General features: G+C 35.0%; 1 protein-coding gene across 1 annotated transcript in view; it reads left to right on the plus strand.

Annotated features, from left to right (window-relative positions):
• The window catches only part of CCDC178 (coiled-coil domain containing 178), a 168,846-nt gene that overhangs the window by 94,823 nt on the left and 51,816 nt on the right, over nucleotides 1-22,207 (plus strand). The window contains exon 17 of the mRNA XM_074146850.1: nucleotides 10,671-10,820. Coding sequence (XP_074002951.1) covers nucleotides 10,671-10,820 — 150 coding nt within the window. The remainder of the gene's footprint in view (nucleotides 1-10,670; nucleotides 10,821-22,207) is intronic.

Consider the following 22,207-nt stretch of genomic DNA (forward strand, 5'->3'; position numbering starts at 1 on the left):
CTTTAACAATCCCATGTAAATAGTTTGAATAAAATGTTGCAATTTACATAAACTATTATTATATTTTCGTTTTACTCAGTTAGTGCACTAGATTTTATGAGACCATTTATGATTTGAAGTTCGGCTTCTCTGAGGCTTCATTTCAACGGTGACATATGCTACACAGTGTACATCTGGCAGAAGTTGTTATAATCTTCTGCGTCCTGGTGTTTGTTCTCTGATGTTGATATTTCTTAGCTCTTTTTTCTCCAGTAAATGTTGTTCTTACATGCAGTGGCCAATGACAAAAGTGTTCTGGAAGATTACTTGTCACAAAGCTTGACCATATTCTACCTTAGGTTTAATTTACCAACTAAGGAAATCCTTGATACCTTTTGTTTAGCGTTGCACTGCGCTGTGGGCAATATGCACTTGCAGATACTTTTAAGGACATTGGTCCCCTTTTTATATCTTTGATTTGTTTCCAAAAGTTAACCCCTCCATACTAGCCTCAGAATCTTACACTGAAGACAGGCAGAGTCTCCAGCATACAGGGGCTCAACTCAAAACCTGTTGAATTCTTCTTTTTGGATTTCCAACGATCTCATGTCTAGTTTCTTGGCACTCAGTTCATCTTTCTGTCTTTATGTGGTTGATCTGATTTGTGTGTACTGCATCATTTCTGCATCATTGTATGCTCTGTTTAACATTTAACTTCCTTAATATTTAAGGATACGGGATACTTCTGAGGGTTTTATTGAGAAAGGTGATAAAGTTGACAGAAAAATTACTTTTAAAACTGTCCAATAAAAACAACCAGATTTTCTTCAATTTTTCATTTTATGTTTAGTTTTGTTTGGTGAAGGTTTTCTAAACTGCCGTTTTCAAAATTTTATAACAATTCATTCTAATTAGAGAGGAGTGGATATGCATTCCCTGTTATTTTAAAAATCTGGAAAGAATAAGGTAAGGAGAAAAGATTTTTTTCTGCTGCCTATTGAAAAGGAAGTGAGGTTTTCTTTATAGGAAACGATTAAAAAATCTTTTTAGGAAGAGCTTTTAATTCATTATAAAAATTTCAGTAAGTGCTTTAAAAGGCAAGAATAACTGTAATCTTCTTAATTATCTCAATATTACCTATAGAAATAATCGAAGTAAATAGATCAACAGTTCTCCAACATCAGTTACTGGATTTCAGAATTCCATGAGAAACAATTATTAGGATCAAACTGTATACCATAGGGGAGGTCCTAGGAGAATTTCATAAACAAAAATCTAGAAACATCTTTTACCATGGAGGTTTAAATGGACATGACTACAAAAAATGTAGTGGTCAAAAAAAAAATTTCAGCCAAGAAGACCACTGGGTGTCAGTCATGTGCATTATCACTATGGCAAAGTTCATCAAAGGCAAATGACTTGTCAGTGGACCTAAGTACATATCTGAGATTAGTCAAAATACGTTTCTACAAAATTTCATTTAGAACATTACTTTAGAACAAAATATCAGTGTTGATTACCATCAAGGGATTAGTTGGTGATACTGATTTTTCAAGGAGTTATAAAAGCTTCTGGATGCAAAGTCTGAAAGCTGATCCTTATAACTGTGTGGAAATTAAAATGGATGAATTTGCAAAGTTAGAATTGAATGCTAATATTTTTATGGTTGGCTACAGTGTTTATCAAAATAAAATATATTATTCTGTAAAATCCAGTGTATTTTCCAGGCTTCATTTAATGACACAACAAAAGATTTTTAAATTTCCAATGGATTTAATAAGAAGTCTGCACAATTATCCCATGAATCTCATTATTTGCACCTTTCTGTCACTTCAGAGGCACTGTAGTCATATGGGTGGTATGTGTAGGTAATAGATATTGTGTTCAATATTACTGTTTACTTTTTTGGTACCTTTCTCACTTTAATTTTTACAGCTGTACAATTGAAAGCATTTGGGTTTCCATCAGCATCTGAATAAGGAGGTTTATTATTTATTTGCTTCATCTACTCTGCATAGTGCCATTAATGCAAAAATATTAGTCTTTGTAATGACAAATAGAAAGTGTGTATCTAATGACCTTGCTGTGAGTAATTAGCCTTTTCCCCTAGTGATGCAGAATTGTCCATCCCTAAATATATAAGAAAATGGAGAGCCTTTATAAATCTTTGACTGGTCATAATGAAATAAATAAGTGGACATTCCCATACAGTGTGATCTTTTCCAGAATAGCATTGCAAGTGAAGTTCTCTCTCATAAAAAGCTCTAAAAATATTGACAGGTATATATAATCAAACTGTGATGATATAGAAGAAAAATTAATGATGCAATAATAGGCAAATAAGTTTGTGTTTAACAGTCTAAAACTATGTTTTGCAGAAACCAATAATGAAATCATAAACTCTTTTTTTTTTTCTTTTCAGACAAAGCATATAAACTTTAGGTATGGAGGAGGATGTAGGATTGGAGAAGTTCTCAATTCTATGTAATTTCACAATCTTTTTTATACTTATATCAATTTTAACCTGAGTTTTGATACTGACTTGCATTCCATCATATTTATAGATTGACTTTATTCCAAACAAGTACCGTTTACTTTTCCTGAAATAAAAACTTCCTGTGTGAAAAAGTCTGCAACAATGAACTTAAATTCAAGTGTTAAAGTTTTAGAGTATATCACACACTTTAAAGTAACATTTTTATGTTTCTTGTTTCCACATTATTGTCAATCAACACAAATGTTGGTTTTAAAGCAAATGTATTTTTCAAAAAAAAAATTAAGCATCTGTTGTGATATAGAGGCATTTTGCAACCAACTGCATAGCTCTAAGGAATTTTCTTTTTATCTTTTCTGGTCTTTGAATGATTGATTCTTCTTCCATTAGTGTTCAGAACCAATAGATCTGATGAGATCCTCTTCAATCAATCCCTGATTTACTGGCACTGTATATCATAACAATTGTTTCCAATTAACTCGTAATAAAATCTCTTAAAGTTACAGTTTTCCACAGCATCAAATCCAAGATGTGTTTGCTTTTCCTTTTTGTTTTATAGTCTGTTGTCACTCATGTTTTCTGCAACAGCAGTGTTATTTATTCAATTTTTTTTTTTTTGCCTTTGAACTTTCACTTGTGTTCTGCTTACTTTAATACTTTTTTATTTCTCAGTTCTATGGAGTTACTAATTTGCACTTATGTCTTAGGAAGCCATATTCCTGACACCACTGGTGGAGTCAGTGACCCCTACTACCTGAAGGCGTCATGATTTTACTTCCAGTTCAGTGCTTTGAAACCAGTTTCCATGATATCAAGAAAGAAAAGGACTGTGACTTACTTAAGTGACATATCCCAGTTGCTGTCAGCAAATCAATACTGAGCCCTAACGCAATCGTGGCACCAGATGCCTTGAAGATCTGTCTTCATCAATTCATTTTCTTTATCTTCTTACACACTACCAATTCTTCAGTGTGCTTCCCAGCATGAATTTACATTTTTTTTCAGGAGCTATTGAGGAGAATTGCCAAGACCTTGAAATTGATCTCATATTGGTTCAAGACTTAGGAACTTTCTAATCTCCTACATGTCCCTTGAATTTGCCTATACATAATGCATAAAAGCTTGACATGTATAACCAGTGCCAAATTCTGGTTTTGCAACATGAACACAGAAAATATCCGGTTGCTTTTTAAAGATCTTGAATGTTGCTTTTCTCCTTCTGAACATTTGTGATGATGACTGATCACAAAATTGAAGTAGAGGCAAAATTTTAGCTCTAGACAAAGCTCTGCTGTTGTCGATTCTTTCAATAAAAAAATGTATTTGTTGCTTATCCACAACAAAATTAGTTAATTGTCAAGCAGCACCATTAAAGTACATTTCTATTCAGCAAGGCAGGGACAAACATTTCAAACTTTTGGTAGAGATGAGAGAGATACTTAAGTCTTTATGTTCTGAAAAACAATTAGTTCCTCTAGTTCCTAGTTCCAAACTTCTTTGAAATGTAGCTATTGACAGATCTGATGCTGGAGCATATGCAAAAATCTCTGGAGTTTCATTGAAACCATTACAAGAAGAATTCCAGAACAGCCACTTCTTAACTTTCAAAGAGGTTGGACACCACAAAGCAAAAGTTTCTTCCCTGTAGTCAGGGTTTCTTGACTGCAGATAAAGAAAGGACTAAAAATGCTTAATCACTTGCTTTGCAAGTTTAGGCCTTTAGACTGGTAAATCCTTTGTTTTCCCAAGATTTATGTGTTTACTTCATTTCCAGGGCTCTAGAGAAGGTTGAAGTGGTATAAACTTAAATATTTCTAGTACTTCAAATTTTTGCATCCTTTTATTTTCATATCTTCTGAACCAATATAATCATGGGTAAGAGGTACATCAACGGAAAAAAATCTTAGAGCATTCAAATCTTATTCTACAACCACGGTCTCTTTTTAATGTCAATACAATTTAGTTCATGTGCCAAAAATAACTTTGGGGAAGTCAAGAAGATTCCTACATAAAAAAGACTGTATATGAAAAAACAAAAATATTTTTCCGCTTTGGAAGAATTGTGACCCAAAAAGTATTACACACTATTTATTTTTGAATACTTGTAATGTTAAAGCAGACAGGTCTGTGCTTATATTTTCTGATATTCTTTTAGTAACTTTATTATTTAAGTAGCATTTTTTATTATTACTATTTTAACAGCATTTACATTTGTATAGCTTGCCATCCACAGAATTTTTCTTCAAAACATTTGATGTATATCTGGTTTTATTCCGCATATTATTTCTCCACTTGAGTCCTTATAAGAATTAAACTTGTTTTCTTCAAAACTGTTGGAACTGCCATTTGGAGTGCTGTGTTATCAGTGAAAGGCTACTTGTAGTTATTGTTGCTTTAGTTTGAAGATAGGAAAAATGCAATCTGTCAGAAAACATTTCCTACTGAAAGAGTAATTAATTTGTTCCAAATGGTCTCTAGCAAACTATTCAAAAATATGATCTCTCACTTCCCTCTGTCAGTCTGTGTATATACTTTCTAAAATTCTTCCCAAGCATAATAAAGCAAAAATTCATGCCATGGATGCAAAAAGATACTGTCTTTCAGATGAAGACTTAGTTTCAGTAACTCAGGGCTATGTATTTTTTTCCTTTGGCTGCAGATACAGGGAAAGACCAGTTTCAGCTCAGGCACTATAAAAATCTGTGTTAGATCAGTATATAATATCAACAACGTAAATCCTGTGACTTATGCTAGAGCTTGTTCAAGCAGGGCTCAGCTGTTTCTGCTGTCTACCTTAAAAGGAATGCAGTTCTAGAGATTTACTGAGTAGCTGTGTGATCCTTGGTGCATAAATTACCGACCGTCAAATGCTGGTGGCAGCATCAACAGAAGGTCCCAAGTAAGGAGAGTGAATCAGTGATTATATCAGCTCAAATTGTGCTGTAGATTCTGTGACTTGCAGAGCCCAAACTGTTTGCTAATAAGCATTAGTTGCATCAGTCGATCCTCAGACAGGGGAAAAAACCCCAATACCTCATTCTTGCTTTACAGTAACTTTCTTTTCCATAGCCATGGGACTTGACAACTGTATTACAATGACTTTGTGGAACTTGGTATCGCTATGCTCTTTATGCCCTGGGAAGGGACACATATGATGTGTAACAGACGCTACTGGGAAAACGTTGCTAAACCCCTCTGGGGAAGGTCTGTGGAGTGGGAGGTACAGAGTCACATGAATACAGTAATTTCTTATTTTGCTGTTCATATTATAAACAGGATACTTTATGTGTACAAAAGAAACAGTCATTCCTGCCTGGGGAAACTAATTTCATTCTTCACAACATCAAGTTTAAGTAGTATAACCAATTAATATAGATCCTTTAATAATTAGTTTATTGTGCTCATACACCTGATTGTCAAAATCAATTGTTCTTGTCTTTCAGTAAAACACTGCTGTCAGAGTGACTATTTGAAATGACGATTGACCCTGTGAACCACAGGAATTTATATCATGTTTATAGGTATATCATTATGTGGACAAAATCATTGATCCTAAGATTTGTCTCTACAATGCTTTACAAACTTTTGTCACACAAATATGGACCCATAAAATAGTTCTTGGATCACTGGCAACACAAAGTGATTGGTATTAGTGTACATAAAAGGATGGAAGAATAACAAGAAACACGTCTCCTCTGTACTGCAGACAGCAAGTATCCCTTGCTTGTCTGTAACAGTCACGGCTAGGTTAGCGGTGATCTCTCTTTGCAGCCTTAAAGGTTTAGTTAAAAGTTCAGTTATTACAAAAAAATTCTGTTTGGCCTGAGGTGCTGGATTGATAACTCATCGTTGTGTTGCATGGTGTTGCATCTGCTTTCCTATTGCCTAGTTCAGCAGCCGTTGAGCTAACAATTTGTTGACAGTTTTGAGGAGGGCTTTTGGTGGTTTTATTTTTTTCTTGCTTCCATGTATTTTATTGTCTCATGAATTTGTATTGTAGCAGATAGGAACTGCATTTGAGAGGTGGGCCAGTGTGAACCTCATGAAGTTCAACAAGAACAAGTGCAAGGTCCTGCACCTGGGTCACGGCAATCCCAGGCACAAATACAAGTTGGGCAGAGAATGGATTGAGAGCAGCCCTGAGGAGAAGGACTTGGGGGTGTTGGTGGATGAGAAGCTCAATGTGACCTGGTAATGTGCACTTGCAGCCCAGAAAGCCAACTGCATCCTGTGCTGCATCAAAAGAAGTGTGGCCAGCATGTCCAGGGAGGCGATTCTGCCCCTCTACTCTGCTCTGGTGAGACCCCACCTGGAGTACTGTGTCCAGCTCTGGGGTCCTCAGCACAGGAAAGACATAGACCTGTTGGAACGGGTCCAGCGGAGGGCCACGAACATGGTCAGAGGGCTGGAGAACCTCTCCTATGAGGAAAGGCTGAGAGAGTTGGGACTGTTCAGCCTGGGGCAGAGAAGGCTCCAGGGAGACCTTATAACGGCCTTCCAATACCTGAAGGGGGCCTACAGGAAAGATGGGGAGGGACTCTATCAGGGACCGTAGCAATAGGATGAGAGGTACAGTTTAAAACTGAAAGAGGGGAGATTTAGATTAGATATTAGGAAGAAATTCTTTACTGTGAGGGTGGTGAGACACTGGAACAGGTTGCCCAGAGAAGCTGTGGATGTCTCATCACTGGACGTGTTCAAAGCCAGGCTGGATGGGGCTTTGAGCAGCCTGGTCTAGTGGGAGGTGTCCCTGCCCATGGCAGGGGGGTTGGAACTCAATGATTGTTAAGGTCCCTTCCAACCCAAACCATTCTATGATTCTATGATTCTTAATGTGTTCAGCAAGCACACAAAAAAAGTGTTCCATCTTTCTGCTGTTCCAGGAAAACAGAGACACTTCCTAGACTGCTGTGTTGAATAAGAGAACATAAAGAGGAAAAAGTATATGTGCTGAATCAGGTAGAAATTTCCTCTCGCAAAAAGAACAAGCACATGAATCATGGTGCTTTTTATCAGTTCACAAGTCTACAAATTCATAAGTTTGAGTGCCAGAGATAAAAAAAAGTGTCAGGATTGTCTACTAAAATGTCTTATGATCAGTTTTGAGATTCATATCTCCATTCTCCTGGAACAGAAGAGGTGCGGTGTATATTCTAGTGTATATTCTGGCATGCCAAGTTTGGTCACAGTGTGACCATTCCTCTTTCATAAGGATAAAATGCTCCTAAAGACTTTTTTTTCCTTCCCTACATTCTGGAAAATCCTCTGCAGAAACGTCAGGGAGTGACAGTTGGGTATTTAAAGGATGTATGCTCTTTCCTTTCTGAACCTCAGCTCATCTTTCAACAGAGTGAATTAGAGAAAGAACCATTTCACTTTATTTGCCTCAGCTGACATAAACTATACAGTGAAGCAATTTTTGGGACTGGGGAACTAGTATAGCTGGTCATATAGACATAGCCACTGAGTCTTACAAAATCTGGAGAAAGCTGTTTTCTTTTCTTTGGTACATTGGGGTTTTTTTGTCAAAATGTCTGGGCCATTTTAAATTATACAAAATAGTAGGACTTTACTCATTTTGTACTCAGGTGTCTATATGGTGAAAATTACTATATTGGTGTTCATATTCTACAAGCAAACTTTTCTGTCATTTTCCTATATTCCTTACATACATGAAAATACTGTGATGTTGAAAATACTATTTGCAAGTATTGAATGCTAACATATTAACATCAAGCATTGTATGTTTGTTAAGGAAAGTATCAGCCTGAAAAACAGGTTTTACCTCTACCTGAAGATAAATAAGTTGATAATCACATCTTCTTCACTAAATTCTACATCTTTCTTTTTATTACTTAGAGATTTCTGAAAGACACATAGCATTTTGCTATTGTAATGATGTAGAGAGTGACAGTTCCATTTAGGAAGAATTTTTTTTATCTAGTTGCATAACCACAGCAAGTTTATAGTCACAGTTTTCAGAAATTACATATAAATACAGATACAAAAGTGGATATATCTTAATTAAGATATTGCACAGAAAAAGGAGTAAAATCATTGTTAATATGCTGTCTTGGGAACTCCCAAAATTCAAGTAGCTCCAAGGGATGGCTGGGAACCTGTTCAGGCATGCTGCTATTTCCCTTGGAGAGTTTTGTCTTTGAAAGGTGAGAATTTAAATTATCCACTTGGGAACAGATTCAGAAAACATACAGATTTTTCAGCATTATCACTGTGACCCCAGACGAACTTACACTTTATTAGTCTACTAATTCACAGGATTTTTTTAGAGACACAGGAGATACTAAAGGAAAGTTTGAATTTTACCAAAGTTCCCTAGCTCTCCTGGTTTCTGGGCAAACTTGCAGCTGTAATATATGGGTAAAACGTTTGTTGTTTCAGAAATGTTCCCAGCATGTATTTATGTTGTCCTTCCAAACAAAGCTTGAACTAGCAGCAACAGGGTCTTGTTGCAATTCACATATAAATGTTGGCTTGAACCTTCAAGCAGTGACCTAGGAAAATTAATCTAAATTCCTTTATGCTCAAAGTATATTTTTCCTACCTTGGACATGCATCTTTTGACTTAAAAAGTAGTCTGTTGAAGGGGAGAAGAGGAGCAGGGAGGTAAACAGAACAACATATGATATTCCTCTCTCAAAAATAAAACCAAAATTATTTATGATTCCTTTCTTCGGATTTTGGTGAGGTGACTACTAGGACAGGTGGTTGCTCCCCACCTGCTGAGGTAACATTTCCCTCGTGGTTTGGGACTGTCAGGTCAGAGGGCTGCTCTTGCTCCTGATGGATCAACAGGCTTCATCAAGGGAGCAGCCGATGGTGACACTCGCTCCAACTACTCTAGCTGTTCTGCTAGCTCTGCTTTTCTGCGAGGATACCCACAGCACACGGAATTACAAATAGTCCTCCCTCTTGTATCAACTAGACTCTTAAGCAGACTCTTCTACCTTTGATAGCTTTTAGACTATAACTTTTGCTTTAGAAGACTTTAAAATATTGCCTTAAATAAGGGCAGCCACTCATCACATGGACATTGGGGCTTAATTAGTTGGCCCAGGCTTCTACACACTCTCATAATTGTAAACTGTCCTCCACTCCACTTTATAATGTGCATGCATTTTTAACAGAAATACCTCCCAAATCCAACAGGCAACGACATATGTAAATTTAATAAGTTCCAAGCTTGTTTGTTGCAGAGTTTTTTGTCCATCTCTCCTCTCTGCTGGGTAGCAGTATCATCACTAGCCATGATGTTTTAAAAACGTATTTTGAAGATGTACATTAAAAATGTATTTTAAGGAATATTTTGAAAGGTGAAAATCAGCCATCCTGTTTTATAGTTATGAAATTGAAAGAAATTCTGAATGTCAAAAGTCTCTGAAATTTCAATATTCAACTAACTCTGTGGGTAAAATTCTACCTGGGCTCCCCTTCCTCCAAGTGCCTTTTAATGGAAAAGTAATGAAGATTAAAATAGAATTCCTTGACAAAAATCAATTTAAAATCAGTAAAGTAAATCAGATTGTATCTTTGTAACCTAGATAAAATATCTTGGAAAAGTATGTGACTGCTGCATTATTATCAAAAGGAGTTCAGTCAAAATCAGATTTCAAGGAATGGAAATTTTTATTATTACAGAAGCATAAATTTTAAACAACTTCAACTTCACCTGATAGAAAACTATGAGAGTCAAAAATTGTATTAGTCTTTAGAATCAAGGTAATCAAATTGGAAATATTAATTTTTTTAGAAGTTACATCAATATTGCATTGTGTCAGTTTTACAAATAAATTGGAAAGTGAAAGTTTTGAAAAGTAAACTGTGGGTGAAGAATTTGATGTAAAATCTGGCAGTTAAGACAAGAGAATTTCTTATGTAGCAAGATAGAGGATGTGTTTTTTTTAGTAATTTCTACTGTAACTATTTGTGACATAATTTTCTATATAAATCATTTATTAATAACATTTACTGCGGTATAGATATATTCAGCAAAATCCTAACCACTTGAAATTTGTTTGCAGTTTTTCCATTTGTTTCACTGAGACCATAATCTTGTCTTATATATTTTGCAGGTGTTCATAAGTGAATGACTTGGGGAAATCGTGGAGGTGACCTATAATTTTATTTTTTAGAAAGGTATTTTGCAGTAAGTGTAATTAATTACTTTTCTCTTTAGGCTGCTCTGGAGCAAATCATTAAAGAAAATCTGTGGTTAGCTCAAGAATATCAAGTCTCTCAGAACAACTACTCAAACAGTAAAAAAGACCTCGCAGGACTCTATGAAAATAGAATCAGGGTGGAGGCTGCCATTAGAGATCATCAGCAGGTAAAATGCTAATATCACTCATTGAATTCATTTATCTCATCTCCAAAATTAATTTGGTTAATGCAGCTACTTAATAATAATAGAATACTTGTTATTAATACTTAGCACCTGAATTCTTATTTTCTTCTTGTTTGTTTCACACTTTTTGTATTTTCATTTTTTTGCTTGCTTGCTCTGTTTTTTATTATTTTTACAGAGCCATTCATGTAAGATATTCAAAATCCATTATTCATTAATTCCACTTTTGCACCTGAAATGTATTTATTTTTTTATATAAATATAAATATATTTTGTGGTAATTAAAATTGTGTCAACCTCAATTAAAAATGTCAACCTCAACATTCTGCATAAAATGCTTTTTCTGGAAACTGTGAGTTTTACAACTACAGTCAGACTCTGTAAACCTTTAATTTGGAAATCATTGAAATGAAAAAGGTAAAATCTGGTTTGAAGAATTTCCATCATAGAGGTATAGTGGCCAGGTGTAATGTTTTATTGACTAATTAGTTATATTTAAAAGGACAGGATTTTTTTTTAAAAATATAACAGTGAAACCTGTGGAACCTGAGTCAAGTGATGTTGTAAAACTTTGTTGTAGAAGTACAGTGCCAATTCACAGAAAAGACTTTTTCTGTGTGTTTCCCTTGTGTTTATAGATAAGTCTCAAAATATAAGCCTATCAATACAAAGTATAATTGACTTCAGATATTTCAGTTAGGTTATTGCTTGCTTGCCTTTCATGTCTATGTTTCTGAAAATTAGTACGCATTTAAGTTGTCGTGCACACAGACCTGAAGTTCACATCAACAATTTCAGGTAAGAATCTTCATTAACTGAAGTCATTTTTGCAGAAACCAGGTCCTAATATATTGATATTTAGTCCGTTCTCTAAAAATACAGTGTAGAATTCTTCAAATAAATAAATTAGATGTGAAATTCAGATTATTTGCTAGTACTTCACTCTTATCAATCCATTTTATGTCTTATACCACTATCTTCATCCACTGCCCATTTCCTCATATACTACCTCAGTTAATCTCTAACTTTAAAATTCAGTGTATTCAGTTTGTTTCTGATAAATAAGAAAATTCCTTCCAAAATATTTTTGTTAACTCCATAGCCCTTCTATGTTTCAAGAACAAAACTGGTTTTAAGTCATATATTCTTAGGGACAACCATACTTGGAGAATAAGTTGGAGATTTAAAACAAAAAGCAGAAGAAAATATTGCCTATCTTTCTTCACCAAGTGAGCGTCAATTATGTTCTGCAGAGGCAATGCTATGAGTGTTGAAATGTTTTCTTAAAAGGACTGGATTCTAGAAGGAATTTAAAGTATTGTTCTCTGATTGCAGAATTAAGGGTATACTCTCTTCAAACCTCTCTACAGAAAAATACACCTATGTTACATTATCATCTGGACCTTTTATTTCTCTGGATGTAAGAATATCTGTCTTCTACATTCTCAGAATTTAATAGTTCTTGCTAATATTTGTGAAACAGATTTCCCACTCAACCTCTTCTGGACATAGTATGGATGATATTACCATGCATCTCAATGATGTAGTCTGGAAGCAAACAAAATTGCAAATGAGTTGGCATACATTATTGCTTTTTACCTTCTCAATTTGAATACAATAAAATAAGCATAGTAAACTATAGCAAAATAGCAATGCAATACCAACAGGATCTAGTTTCATCAGCATTGCTACATAATCATTTGCTTGGCTTTTAAAAATCTTGTTTATGAAGAAAATGGTTATGAGTATGTTGCTGTTCTATAGGAGCTTATAATCAGCATTACAATACATATACATAGCTTGTGTTAGAAATTAGTGATGGCAGTGTTTAGAATCTCTGACAGTCCTCTGTGCCATTCAGCAGTGGTATGTGTATGAAGAAGAGGCATTCTATTCACAATATTAATTTGAGGATTACAGAAACAACTTATCTAATTTGCGTTTTGATAACCCTTCACTTTGTTAAATGAATAACTAGTCCAACAATTAAAAAAAAGTATTTCTACAATTATCAAATAAAGAAAGTATTTAGAAATTATTACAAAAGGCAAAAATGTGTTGATTACATACAGCTCCAATAAAAAGAAGCTTTATTTTCTTCTTAGGTTTTTGCTAATAAGCAAATTACAACTGCAAGAGAAAATCAATTCTGGAGGAGTGTCAAAATAATGATTTTTTCTAGGTGCTGTGCTATATATATGCATTACGGTGACATGAACATTCAAGAAGAAGAAACTGTGTTCATCCTTCCCTAAATCCTGAGAACTTTCTTCCCTATATATAGTTACTCAAAATTTTAAGCCAATTTTTACAAATACTAATGTAAAAGGCAAATTGACTTCTTTTTTTTTTTTCATAATTTTAACTGGATATAGTAACTGCTCTAATTAATGCAGTAGGTTTGCTTTGGGCTTCTAAGTAGCTGATCTGTTCAATCCCAGAAAAGACTTCGTCTTGGTGATAGGTGAAATAATGCTATGGTAAGATGAAGTGTTTTGTCAGGACTTTGCAAGCTTCTTTGCACCGAGGAAGGTGCCCTTATTGAGTGGAGGGGATATACATTGCTGAATAGAGGGTCTATGCCCATAAAAAGCATTGTATCTTCTTCTGCATTGAGAATGCAAAGGCATGCTCTTGGAGAAGATGAATGTTTCCTTCTTATTGCTATACATATGGGGTGGATGAGAAGGGGATTTCCTCTCCCACTGATGTTTTCTGGATGTTGGTAACTTCCTCTAGATATTTAAGGAGAGCCTAGCATGACTGTTATAACAGACAGTAGCCTGGCAGATAACGCACATGCATGTTTCAGGTTTATTGTCAATGAGAAAATCCTCCTTGCTTTCATAAATTCCTGTGATTAATGACAAGTTGCTCTATAAAAATGGTAGTATGATGCTTTTGCATGTATAATGCTACTTCTGCTTCTGTCTTCTTAACTTTGTCCCATTATTATATTATTAATTCTTTGATTCTAAGTAGTTCCATGAGATTTTTTGGTTTTGTTAAGCTTCTGAAATCAAAAAGCCAGTTAAAGATCTCAGCTTTAACTAAGAAGAGTTGAAGTTTCTAAAGTTCTTTTTTTGTGTAAGATGTTTTAAAAAATGGATTCCTCTGTGTGTGTGTGTTGGGTGGGGATAAGAACAAGAGGAAGAAGCTTCATAGAAGGAAGGAGGGAAGTCTTACCTCACTCTGAGGTAAGACTGAATGCCAAAAGAAGTATCAGAGAATGTATGAGGAAGGCAAAAACCCTACAAATAGAAAAACAACAGAAGTGAATGGTCAGAAGAGAGAAACATTCTTGGTTGTCAGTAGTGTCCTACCGAAGAGAGGACCTTAGTCTAAGTGATGTAAATAGAGAATAAACTTTCTGTGAAGTAGAAAGGCATACATAATGTGACATAATGGTGATGTTTCATTGTTTTAATCTTTTTTTTTTTTTTAAAAAGAGGAAAGCTACAGTAAGTTTTTATTAATTTTATAGTGCGTATGTTCCATTAAAAGTCTGTTTGTCAAATTATAACCTCAGATACTTTCCTGGCTTCTGGTATAAATCGGAAGACCATGGTTCTTGAACACAAGCATTTCAGAAATTTCTTATGACGTATAAGGACAACATCATGCATGTGAGAAACCTTTTCTGGCTTCATTCATATTTACAGTGCTGATGTTCAGTTTTTCAATATTACTTTTCTCTGCAAGAGTATTTGGAGGCATCGTTTATTGTGTTATGAAAAACAAGCAAGTTACACTTAAAGGGGGATAGTCACTCTAGTGTGTCTGAAAACTAAACTCCTAAATGCAGATATTTAAAAAATTCTGAGCTACTATTATGTTCCTTTGACTAAGTACAATTTTTTTAATCAAGCATTCAAGCATTTGAAAGCTTTTAAAGCATACTCTTATTGTGTGCCAAAGACATTAGAATCTGCTAATGTTCATTTGTAATCCTATCTCTAGACAGTATTTTGTAGACATTTCAGATGACTGTAGAGATGCAATGGCTATATGACTTTAAGATGATGTTTTGCTTACCTAATTAATTTTATATTTTTAAAAAGTATCATATTTTTTGATAGCTGCTGGTCAGACCATAAGTATGTAATATTTAGTGTCATTAACAAAAAATAAAATATTTAATATTTTTTCTGTCTGCAAAGATAATTCATTACATATATAATCACTACGACAAAGCATTTATGTTTATCCTAAATTTTAATTTGATAAAATATCAGTGAAGTCTGATATTCTTACTGTCTGTTAGTTTACTCTCTTTGAGAAAGACACTTCCCTGCACGAAGGCATTCTTTAATTTGGTTATATATCTTCCACTGACCATGGTACGTCTGACGTGGTGGATGTGCTGCCTTCATTATAGCATGAATCGCACATTTCCATCTTTTCTAGATGACACTGGAACAAATTCTGGTGGATCTTGACATTATCTTTAAATACATTCTATTCAGTACCTAATATTTTTCCTAAACGTTTGCTTTTGAGGGCAGACTTTTTTTTTTTTTTTTTATAATGCTGACACATTATTTTACATATATCTTGCATAATACAGCTCTACTGTGCGAATATGTAACAGCAGTTTCTTCTGGAAATCTCAATGGACAAGCATATTAGCACAAGGAACATGATTATGCTTGAAAACCAAATCTAATTATTTACCATATATTTCTTTTTGTACTGAAAAATCTTAGAATATCTATTCCATGAGTAAAATTTGGTACTTCCAATGTATTATGCTAACATGTCAATGATTGTACTGTAGACATCAGCATTTGTTCTCATACTGAAATGACAGTCGATTCTTGAATATAGAGGTATGAGATGTCATTATATGTTAAGAACCTATATAATTGAAACTGTCATTAACACTGCAGGTGGCAGAGTCTGACAAAACTTTGGTAATTATTCTTGCTCACATAACTTCTATTTGAAAATAGTCTCTGTGCAAATTATAATTGCTTTAAAATTTAAGTAATATATTCATTCTCATATTCATGATCCGCTATCTTCAGGTGGCCACATTATAGTTAGAGCTTGCAGGGAGGAGGCCTATTGATTTCTGTTTCTTTTTTTTACTTTCTGGATAGCTGACATATTATTGCAGTAAAACATATGTAGGGTCAATTCATGCTGAATAGTTATTAGAAACCATGATAACAAAAGTCATTACACTGCAGTTCAGTTTTGACAGTAAAATTTCTGCAACATTATCACAAATCCTCATGCATTAGTGCAATGATCCTTACTATAGTTTCATATTAGAATCAAAAGACTGCTGTAGCATGCTTGATACAAAAAGTCATGCAAGTCAAGTGAAGTTCTTTTATGCTCTTATAGAGAACATATTTTCACGTCTTTCATATGCACGTTATCTAACTCTGAACCCTCTTGGATATTTCTGCCTTTGGTATATTTTTCATCCGGGATAGAAATGTTGCAAAAATAATGTCCCTGTTGTTTAGAATGACCACATAGAAGATAAAGTAAATATGACAATGGACACACATCAGTTTAGCCAATTAATTTGTTCTTATTTTTGTTGTTCCCATTAATTCACCTAACAGAAAAAAAAATACTGTTCTCATATAAACAAAAAATTAATTTCTGTCTCTAAATTGTGTTTTTGTTTTGTCAGTTCATTTATCTGAGATCTTGGATTGCATCATGTCTTTGCAGGACTAATAGTGAAAGCATGGATAAAATTATGACAAAAAATGGCACCTTCATTCCCATTTCCTTACAAATCTCAAGTGAAAAATAAAACTGTCAAGGGTTCAGTGTGAAAGAAATTAAAATTATCATAGAAGAAATGTCAGCGTTTCTGTCTGTTTTCAAATGTTTAGCCCACTTTCAGAGCTGTTTTGGTTATGAGCAGAAATGGGTAATGGAGCTGATGTTTGTTTTTTGCCAGTATAACAAGACTACATAGTAGCTAGTAAGCAAAATTGTATAATTTCCAGTATTTTTAACTGGGGTTCTTTCTGCATTTAGGCTTTTGACACTATAGGAAATTGACAGAATAGTGAGTTTCATATGAAAACACGAGTAAAAAAAAAAGTATCTTCAGTAAGCTTTTTATTATGCAAATTTACTAAAATTTCTTTGAGCTAATTATATTTAAACAATGTAAACATCGAGTTAATGTTATAATTAAATTTGAATCAATAACTCAATAAGTTCAAATTACTTGATCAGGAAATTAATAAAACAGGCAGCCAAATAAAATTATTAGTTTGATAACAAAAGGAAATTACTGAGATAATTTATAGAGAAGTTAGTCTCCTTTCCACATGCATCAGCCATATCAGCAGTTGGTCAAGTTACCCGTTTGTTGCTGTCCTGGTTGGAGGACAGACGCAGACACAGAGCACAGTGATGTCTGTAGGACTTCAGTGTTTAAGATCCTACAGTCTCCCAAAGAAGGTGTCCCATTACAGGAAGTTAAATATCTTTGGGTTTTTGTTGTTTTTTTTTTTCTAAAAGAAATATATAAATTTGATACTTCAATTCACAGAATCACAGAGTGGTTGGGGTTGGAAGGGACCTCTGGAGATCATCTAGTCCAACCCCCCTGCCAGAGCAGGTCCACCTAGAGCAGGTGGCACAGGAACGTGTCCAGGCGGGTTTTGAATGTCTCCAGCAATGGAGACTCCATTTAGGCATTTATTTTTCAAACTGAGTGTTCTCTAACGCCTGATGAGAAAAGATGAGGAAAAAATGCTTTTTTTCCCTGCATATTCATAGATATTTTCATAATACTTTCCATCTTTTCTGCCTCAGTGCCACCTGTGGTATCAAGACAAATAAGATGAACTGGAATATTCCAAGTAGTTGTAGTGGCCCAGGTTTCTTACAGTAGACAAGGGTCATGGATGGTGATGCCATTATCACAGACTTCAATTTCACAAAGCCAGCAAGTTTATAGATCAAATACTCCTCCAGTGCTACACTGACAGGAATTGATGCCAAGGACGTTGTGATGTCAGCTTTTGAGTTGAAAGGTAGCAGGCAATAAACAAAAATTATCTTTTGTAAAACATCAAATTATTTAATCAGTAAAGGGTTTTTTCATGTGTTGAAGTGCTGTGTATCACTTCACTTAGAGGCAGAAGATCAAAGAAACTTGTGTGAGCTCAATTCTTCCACTAACAGCTTTTTACCTTAAAGCACAACCTTGTTGCTCATTATTTCCTAATGGATTCTACCTTCAATTAAAAAGAATATAATTGTTTTCTTTTTTCCCCACATCCATATCCTTCTTCCAAACACTGTTCAGCGCAGGCGGAACAGAATAGGAAAAGACTGACTGGGATAGCACCTCTGTTTTACCAGCCGAAGTAGAAAGAGATGGACATTGTTAGGAGTTCTACTAGACAATTCCTTCTAACGTACATAAAATTTAATACTCCTGTATGTGCACATTGCAGGAAAGACCTGGTCTGAGGCTGATGAGTCCTCAGGCAGCAGCTGGGTGTGATCTTCTGTCTCGTTTCATGTATCCATGAAAATATTTTTTAACTAGGAGACTTAGCCTTGGGCAACTTCCTAAGTTGCCTTGGGAAGTAAACCTTACTCTGATCTGAGTGTTCTGAGATTTTTGTACTTGGAAATCTATGCATGTGTGCTGACTTGCCTCTAATATAACACTGGTCTGTTACGTACCACTTTACAGAGATGTTAAAATTATTACTGAGTCACAAATTTATTTAATCAAAAAAAGGCAGAATCAACACACAGAATGGCTTACATTATAAAATTCAACTCCCCCCTTTTTTTTTTCTTTAAAGTTTTTACCGTCTTTCTTTTATTTACATGTAAAGCAGTCATGTTGAACGGTTGCAGACTAGTAAACAACTTCTTGAGGAAAAGTTCAAAAGTTCAAAAGATATCCATATCTTATTTTATCTATTTTACATGTTCATTTTTAACCACATAGATTAATAGTTTAAGATTTACATTCTTATTAGCTACATAAATTCACGTTCATTCACATTTACTTCAAACTTACATTGAGCATCATTAAGGTCACAGTGCTACAGCTTAATTTTGCAAATACTTTGTGAAAATATTTGATGTCAAAATAGTTTGACTTAGCATTCAATAACTGACCAAAAAACTTGCAGCAAACAACCAACAAAATCCTCTAAATTAATAAAAATCATACTTTTGCTTTCCTTTTTAGCTCATAAACAAAGTTATTAGAATCTTTCAGGATTATAAAGCACACCTACACTGTAACTCAACCCAAATGCCTTAGTAGGGATACTTATGTTAAAGTCTTATTAGCCCTATATTTTCCATGCTTGTACGCTTGAAAAACTAAAAATTTCTTAATAGTTTAACATATAAGATTAATGCACCTTGTTATGCAAACCATTATTCTAGGAACTGGTAGAAACTTTGTATTGCACCTTCTTAAAATTTTCTGCTTAGAAAGGATTAAAACAGCATAAATCAGCAAGAATAGTCTCCGCTCGAATTAGCTGGGAAAGGTTTGACAACACAATTCTCAACCGACTGTGTTGAATGTCCTTGTGTATTTATGCGTACCCCGAACCACTCATGTGAAGATATGGCTCCAGGACCTCTACCAGAGCCAGGTCTTTAAGAGCTATATGCCATGGAGCTGAGGCAACTAGCCTGCAGTTTTTAAGTTAAATCTCTCTCTGCAGTTTGGGTAATTCCCAAGGACACTTGTCCCAGTGAGGCAGGTTGTGGCAGACAGTATTTGAGGAGTTTGAGCACAGCAATCTGAATTTTTTTTTGCATTTTCTTTCAGTTTGAAATGGGAAAAAAAATTCCAACAATGTACTGGCAAGCTCCAACACTACTACACACTCTATAATTTAAAGTAATTGTCTAATTAATTTACTAGAGGATTCATAGAAGAAGAAATTTATATGGAGAATGTAATGCATTAAGCAGCCATCTCAAGGAAACTATTAGCTGTCAGCAGTCTTTTTTTGTTCAAGTTTGTCCACATAGATAGTATCGCATCTTGTGAGAAAAGCTGGTAGAATTACCATGTATTGAGAATAAGAAATATTATGAAAAGTGACAGCACTGTGGCTACCAGACATGTTAGTGACTAATTTTAAGATTAACTTAAAAAATGAGAGGTGGCTTAAGTAGAAATTTGGAGTGAGAAAGCAGAAACACTTTATCCTTTGAAACACAGTGTGGAAAGAAACTGATGCACGGTATGAATCACATTAGCTTTCCAAATCAGTCATTTTCACGAAGACACAGAAAATAACCTAATACAGATTTGGCTGAAGGCCTCATTAGCATTACAACAACAAGGATCAAGATCTTATGAAAAAGACCTATCTCACAAGATAGAGTAACTAAATGGATTAGAGTCTTTTGATATAGTTCATACATCAACCTGTTCTGGCATTCAGTGAGTGCTCCACTTCAGAGTGATATACCTTCATTGTGTATCACCAACCAAGGCCTCTTTTGGAAATAATATTATCACTATTGTTCATTAAGAGCTGTTCAACTTCACACCTGAGCACAGGAATGAAGGGCTGCCACAGACTGTGCAAGAACAGCCCAGCAATGTCCATGGGCAACATCTTACCCCTTTTAGATGTTTAACCGACCACCGTTGCAAGCATCCATGGAATTGAGAAGGGAATATACTAAGAGCAGATATGCCATTCTGCTGTCCCAGCAGTCTTTAGATTATTAATATAGTGATTCAAACAAATCACTCTCCATAGGAAGAATGGCAGAATCAGGGGTGTCTCCCTTGACAATAACAAGGAGACCAGGCAATAGCTCTTGGAAAGCATTACATTAGCAAGCTAGGGGACACATAGTTAGCGCGTATAGATTTGTCTGGAAGGAACAGACAAAAGTATTTTTTAATCGTATGTGCCTCCTCAGCTTTCTGATGAAAATTCCTGACCTAAGAAAACAAGTTGAAAAGCTATAAAAACAAGGAGTTCATTGTATTGTGGTCTCCCAGTCAGCCATTTACTGACAGTGCTTTTATTTCCATGTGTAAGATTAGCCACTAAGATCTTTTAATCATTATTTTAAAAGTGTAGTGGGCCAATGAAATATGAAATCACAGATCTAGAGAGCTAAGTGGTCTGAAAGGTGTCCAAAGAAAACTGATTTTGAAATGGCAGAAAAGCAAAGTAAAGAGGAGCTTGATGTGCTGCTGTTGCCAGTGCAGAACTAGTCCAAGCCTTTACTAGAGATACTTATGCCAGAATATCTAAGTACTGATGTCTCCTAAGAACTGTAAAGGCTTGAAGCAGAAGACAGTTAGGATGCGTCCACAGAAGACAAATAAAAATTACCAGTGTTGCTGATATTGATTCCTGTCAGTAAAACAATGTCTGGTGGGAATGAGGGGACCTATCATGCTGCTTTGATTCCTCTACTGTCTCCTAGTGACAGTCGCTCAAAGTCCTCTTCAATTTTAGCAGGATTTGTCACTGGCAATTATTTACCTTGCTAGGAGGTTTGTTCCTGCTTCCTTGGGAAATTTAAAAGTAGTATCTAATGGTAATATCTCTGAAGTTAGATGTCTGGACTACAGCATTAGTGAGTCAGCTGCACTATTACATTACATTACATTACATTACATTACATTACATTAACTGTAATTGTTTACAAGTAAGTAAACTGTAGAAGAGGCTGGAATAAAATATTATGCTAGAAAAGGTTTGTGCAGTCTTTTGTAATCTGGCTGTATCCCCAAGAGGGATAGCAGAGCTGTGCAAGTCAATTTTTAGTTAGAAACAAGTATCGAGAATTCTTCACGTGTTTCAGGCTAATCTAAAACTAATATTTTCAAAATCTGGGGCAAAGGAAAAAGAAATGTAGGTTGGAAAAGTTTGGTTTCTGTAAATTGTCAATTTGTTCATTTTGATTAAAAAGAAAGGATATTTGGAAACCAATGGGTAGATCTAGAGAGGCCATTTGCTATTTTCCAGCAAGGGGAGATGGAGTACTTACTCACTTAAATGTCAGTAATTCAGATGTTCAGTATCCTCCCAGGTTCAAGTATCCTATTAATATGATTGGAAATAAAATTCCCTCCTTTCCCAAGAACACCTGCCTGAATGACCAGGTTACAAATTATCCTTGGCAAAGTCTGTCACAGTTTCTCACTGTATTGTCACACAGTGTGAATAATTAGTTTTGAAGGAGACGAAAAGGATGAAATAGTCATTAAGGTGTTCATCTAACAGTGGAACCTTGTTCTGAAAGAAATTTGGAGTAAATTATGCTAAAAGAAGAAGTTTCATCAGTGCTGCTGAAGGAAGCAGCCCCAGAATAATGTAGGTCCCAGATCTGGGCATGCTACTGAAAGGTGTGACATCTTCTTCCAA

Source organism: Numenius arquata, chromosome 4, assembly GCF_964106895.1.
Source record: "Numenius arquata chromosome 4, bNumArq3.hap1.1, whole genome shotgun sequence".
Taxonomy (NCBI): Eukaryota; Metazoa; Chordata; class Aves; order Charadriiformes; family Scolopacidae; genus Numenius; species Numenius arquata.